Raw genomic sequence first — 5,998 nt, 5'->3', positions numbered from 1 at the left:
CATTAATGTTTCTTTCAAAATTTATTATAAATTATTAAATATTATTTTTATATTTGTTTAGATTAAATTATTTATTATATATTTAATTAATAATATTAATAATTCAATTAATTCATATATAATACATTTCTTAATTATAAAATATAAATTTTATAAAGTAACATTTAAAGCATATTGGTATTTGTTTTTATATCATACACTGACAAAAATACAGTAGAAAATATTAGGGGGCGGGAATTGGTTTTAAAAATATATATATAAAATCCAAAAAAGTTTAGTTGTTTTTTTATAAAAGATTTCTTACAAAACTTTTAATAGGTTTTCCAAAAATTGTGTTTTCTTTTGTTTATTATAAATTCTTTCAAAATATTAATAAATATTTAATATCAAAGTTTATTTTATTGTTTTATTAGTTTGCTAGTCGTTATTTGTAATTTAGTGTTTAAACTTAATTTAATTTCGTGTTGTTTTTTTCATGAATTTCTTAAATATTTTATTGTTTATTTTTATATTATTTAATAAATTATTTTAAAATTAATTTAATATATTTTTTTAAATGAACTCGTTTATTTTTTTATAAAAAATTATACAAAATTATTTTAATTTGTTGAAACTTTTTGTCATGTTTTATTAAAAAAAATATATTAGTTTCGAGTTTGTTTATATTATTTCATAAATTAGTTATATACAAAAATTATTTAAAAAACTAAACTTTTAAGAAAATTTTGAAAATATTTAAAGTTTACAACATTTTTTAAAGAAATTTTCAATTTCAATTTTACAATTTTTTCCATTAAATAGAAATTTTTATAAAATTTTAAATTATTTTTAAAATCTCCTTTAAAAACAGGTTGCTTTTGCTTTAAATAAATCCTTTCAAACTTTATTTTCTGCCTTATTGCTGTCCTTTTCTTTCAGCTTAACAACTTAACTTAAAGATTCGATTAATTTCTTGTTTAAATAATTTTTTTACAAAACTTTCAAAATTTTCCTTTTTTTACTTGAAAGTTATTATCCTGTGAGTGTGTTTGTGTGTTAAAAGTGTTCCATATTATTTTTCATTTCCATTACTTCAGAAGCACCCCTCGTTAGTTTATATTTTTGTACGCACTGCGTTTGTTAAAAAGAAAAAAACTTCTTAACAATTTCACAAAATAAAGAATATATATATGTTTCCTAAGGACCCTAATTTACAGGGTCTTGGTTAACCATTAGCTATTGCTGCCACGACTACTACGACTACCACTGCCATTGTTGATGACACCATTTAAACGTTCCACATTGGGTTTCAATATGAAACGTAATTCGAAATTCTTATTCACCACCACCGCATAAAAGACATTGGCATTACGCGGCAAGTCCACATCTTTATCGGGCAGCCTTTGAGCTAAAATATAATTATCGGGATCATCTTCTATGCCCAGTTTCATGAGGGCATTACGTATCACTTGTGGTGTGCGTTCATTATTCTTGACCATCATACTTTTGTAGACCACAATGCCATCCTGAGGCATTGTTTCCGTCTCCAAAGTAATTTTGACTATATAGAAATCGGCATTGGCCCCGGGGGAATTAACCACTTGAGCATTAATCAGAGGCGAACCTATATGGGTGGGTGTATGTGAACCACTAGTGCTGGAACCATGTTGACTGCGCAGTAGACCATTCGTAGAATGAGAATGTATCATTTTCGATTTGTTTATGCCGCCACCCGAGTTACTAGAGTCCAGCGATAAATTCGATACACTGCTGGTAGCTGACATATGATTGTGTTGAGCCTCTCGATCCAAAGAATTATGCCTTGAACTATTATGGGAACTAATTTCACAATAGAATTGTGAGCCCGCCCCACTGCTCGAGTTCGAGGCTATAGAATCGGTTTTTCTGTGACCCAATATCGAGGAGTTAGCCGATGACATATTAGAGGAGGTGGTACTTTTACGCGGAGCCGTAGGTGGTGGCGGCTCTAGTTGGTACGATAAAGTATGAGCTTCTTCTTCGGTTAACACAGGCATGGAATAGAACCATCTATTAAATAAAGGATCCTCATCTAAATTATAGGTATTAGCTGCTCCCTGTAAAAGTTTAATCTTGGCCAAAACCTCAAATTCTTTGCGTTTCTTTTCGAAATTTATCAATTTATCATCGCCCACAGTATCGGGATTGGCTTGATGTATCATAGTTAAATCGGTTAGGAAAGTTCCCAGATAAGGTATAGTTCCATGGGAGGTTTGGGTACTCTGTTAGGTAGAAAATAAAACCATGTAAAAAATAGACCTTTTTTGGTTCAATTACAAAACCCACCTGTTTCTGTATAATCTTTTGCATATGACGATCATTTTCACCCACTGTTTCGGCAAACTTAGCAGTACCCTCTCTTATTAGCAGTTCTCTTTGTACTGAAGCATTATTGTCCTCCGAACAAATGCGGGCCAGTTCGTGAAAGATTTCCAGCTGTTAATGAACAGAATTAGTTTCATTTTTTTAATGGTAGATTAAAGAAGACAAACCTTTTCTTTCGGTAAAACCGACCAGATTTTACTTAGTCTATATATAGCTGAAGAATTCAGACCCGTTATAATCGCCTTAAGGGAGGAGAAATTTTTCAATAATCTCAATTCTTGAGCTATATCAATCCAAACACAAATATATACAGCACGATCCTGGGAACAAATTAAATAAGAAATTTTACTTTAAAACTTATTCTAAGAAAAAGTCTAGTCAAACGTCTAGACTATAGACTAGACTATAGTGCCGATTAGAGAGCAAAGACCAGACTATAGACTCATCTATAGTCCACACTATAGACTCATCTATAGTCCACACTATAGACTCATCTATAGTCCACACTATAGACTCATATATAGTCCACACTATAGACTCATCTATAGTCCAGACTATAGACTCATCTATCTTCCAGACTATAAACTCTTCTATAGTCCAGACTATAGACTCATCTATAGTCTAGAATATAAACTCTTCTATAGTCCAGACTATAGCCTTATCTATTGTCTAGACTGTAGACTAGTCTATAGTCCAGACTAGAGACCACTCTTTCGTCCAGAAATATCTATAGACCATACTATAGACTCATCAATAGTTCAGACTAGAGATTAATCTATAGTCCAGACTAGTGACTAATTAACTGTCCAGACTGTAAACTAATTTGTAATCTTGACTAGAGACTAATCTATAGTACAGGCTAGAGACTTTGGACTAATTATAGACTAAACTATAGTAGACACTATAGACAATACTATAGACCCGACTTAAGACTAGATTATAGTTCAGATTATAGACTAGACTATAGTCCTTTCAATGTTTAAATCAACAACTTACTTGTGGTTCCAAAGCTCTTTCAATCAAAATACTCGTTATCACTCTGTACAAAACTTCATTAAATTGTGTCACAGTGGCCACCACCGTTTCACAACAACCCTGTGATCTTCTCGACCAAGTGGCACCCAGACACTGATGCGATATCACTTTCTTAAATAGTTCACAATCCATGCGCGTCAATTGTTCGGCAAAATGACGTACATCAATGCGAGGAAAACGATAGGTTTCCAAAAAACAAGCTCTCCCATGAAACTCAGGAGCCAAGTATAGATCAGCAAACTGATCATTCAACCAGCTGGGCAAATGTTGTTTTTTACTATACACCTGTTGGCGTAAAATCATTTCTAATTGATTTAAGGCCCTCGAATGGAGATCGGAGTTGGGCAGATATTTGCTGGTGAAATTTATTAAAGCCTCTAGATTTTCTTCATTCCAATCTTCAGGAAAACCACTTAACCACATTTTCCACACGGACATTAGGGTTTTCTTGTGTTGTTCATGTATGGAATTGGAACGATCGTAGTCGACATTGTCTTTATTTTTCAAATCCTCAATACGTTGCTTTTCGCACAGCGTATTATAACGTTTGATAAAAAGCCCCAGAACCTCTTTGGGTGTTGAAAAGGTGCGATAGGTATTGAGGAAAACATTGATGAAGGTGGACTCTAGTTCTCCGTCATCGGTGGCCAAAGCTTCGACTAGTCGTTCCAAGGTGGCGGCTTTGACAAAACGTACACGCACCATTTCCCATTCCAAATAGGAAATATCATCTTCGGAGTCGGCCTTTAAAATCAAGAATATTATTATCAATCTCTTTAGAAACATTTCAATAGTTATTTGTTTTTACTCACAGTTGTTGCTGAGGGTGTGGGTCGGTGATAGCACACCTTTTTCAAATAAACCGTATAAATAATATCGGTATCCTTTTCCTCACCCCATATACGCCACGTGGGCTGTTAAATGTGTATAAAAATAAATAATATAAATTTATTTAATTATATATGTATAAATGTTTGCTTTTATGTATTTCTGTTTTTTATAACAAATTAATTGGCTTAAATATTTAATACTTTTTTTAGTTATTTATGTTATTTTTTTTTTTTTGCTTAAATATTATTTAATTAGTTTCTTTTAAAAATTCTTGGAATTATTTATTTTTATATGGAATTTACATTTCATTTCATGTTTACATGCCAATACCGCCTGGTGTACAAACCACACACTCATGTTTTGTTTGTTTAGTCTAAAAGGTCATAAAATTGAACTCCTATGGCTGCTGCTAATTATGGACTGGCTGGCCAAAATCAACATAGATATTAAAATATACTATAAACTTGTTGCTATAAGTGTGCTCATACTTAGTGGCCACTTGTGGCCACCAGCAGTTTTTTTCTTGGACTTTTATTTTTCTAAGATTTTATTTAAAACAGCAGATGCTTAGAAATATAAAATATTATTGGAAACAAATTTTTATTCAAATAAGTAGAAATTATAGTTTATTGTTTAGACTACAGTACAGTATATTGTGCAGAGTAACATTCCTCTAGTTTTGTCTATAGTTCAGATTATAGTCAAGACCATATGCTATATATCACACAATAGTTCGAATTATAGACTATAGCAAGACTATAGTCTGGCCTATATTGTGGTTTGTTGTCTGAACTATAGTCCAGCTTAAAGTCTGCACTAGACTCTAGTCTACAGTCCATATTCTAGTCAATAGTCTTGTATATGGTCTAGTATACAGTCTAGTCTATAGTCTAGTATACAGTCTAGTCTATAGTCTAGTATACAGTCTAGTATACAGTCTAGTCTATAGTCTACATAAAGTCTATTATAGTCTAGTCTATAGCCTAGTCTACAGCCTGGTCTATGATCTACAGTTTTTTCTATAGTTTAGTCTATAGTCTAGTCTATAGTCTAGTCTATAGTCTAGTCGATAGTCTAGTCTATAGCCTAGTCTATATTTTAGTCTATAGTCTAGTCTGTAGTCTAGTCTATAGTCTGGTCTGTAGTCTAGTCTAAAGTCTAGTCTATAGTCTAGTCAATAGTTGAGTCTATAGTCAGGTCTATAGTCTAGTCTATAGTCTAGTTTATGGTTTAGTATAGCCCAAACTTGTTTGGTCGATAGTCTAGTCTTGTCTAGTCTAGTCTACAGGTTAGCCTATAGTCTAGTCTATAGGTTAAGTCTATAGTCTAGACTATATTAAAAGAAGTAGAAATTATGGTTTTTTGTCTAGACTACAGTACAGTCAGGTTTCCAGACTATAGTTGACATTTCCCTAGTTTTGTCTAGATTATAGTCAACTATAGCAAGACTATAGTCTGGCCTATATTGTGGTTTGTGGTGTGAACTATAGTCCAGCATAAAGTCTGCACTAGACAGCCTGGTCTATGATCTATAGATTCGTCTTTATGCTATATGAGTTTTAATATGTATGTTAATGTACACAGAATATCTTGAAAAGAAATACATATAAAAAGTCCAGTATATAGTCTAGTCTATAGTCTAGTCTATAGTCTAGTCTATAGTCCAGTCTATAGTCTAGTTTATAGTCCAGTCTATAGTCTAGTCTATAGTCCAGTCTATAGTCCAGTCTATAGTCTAGTCTATAGTCCAGTCTATAGTCTAGTCTATAGTCTAGTCTATAGTCTAGTC

The 5,998-nt window shown here is 32.3% G+C and overlaps 1 protein-coding gene across 1 annotated transcript in view; it reads right to left on the bottom strand.

Annotated features, from left to right (window-relative positions):
• Positions 1-972: 972 nt before the first annotated feature.
• Positions 973-5,998, bottom strand: part of LOC111676907 (ral guanine nucleotide dissociation stimulator-like 1) — a 27,081-nt gene continuing 22,055 nt past the window's right edge. The window contains exons 3-7 of the mRNA XM_046952012.1: positions 4,191-4,292; positions 3,340-4,122; positions 2,511-2,663; positions 2,305-2,454; positions 973-2,240 (exon numbers count right to left, since the gene is read on the bottom strand). Coding sequence (XP_046807968.1) covers positions 1,212-2,240; positions 2,305-2,454; positions 2,511-2,663; positions 3,340-4,122; positions 4,191-4,292 — 2,217 coding nt within the window. The 3' untranslated portion in view covers positions 973-1,211. The remainder of the gene's footprint in view (positions 2,241-2,304; positions 2,455-2,510; positions 2,664-3,339; positions 4,123-4,190; positions 4,293-5,998) is intronic.

The sequence above is a fragment of the Lucilia cuprina genome, chromosome 5, assembly GCF_022045245.1.
Source record: "Lucilia cuprina isolate Lc7/37 chromosome 5, ASM2204524v1, whole genome shotgun sequence".
Classification (NCBI taxonomy): domain Eukaryota; kingdom Metazoa; phylum Arthropoda; class Insecta; order Diptera; family Calliphoridae; genus Lucilia; species Lucilia cuprina.
The sequence above is the reverse complement of the archived record's forward strand: the minus strand, read 5'-3'. Positions and strand labels throughout refer to the sequence as shown.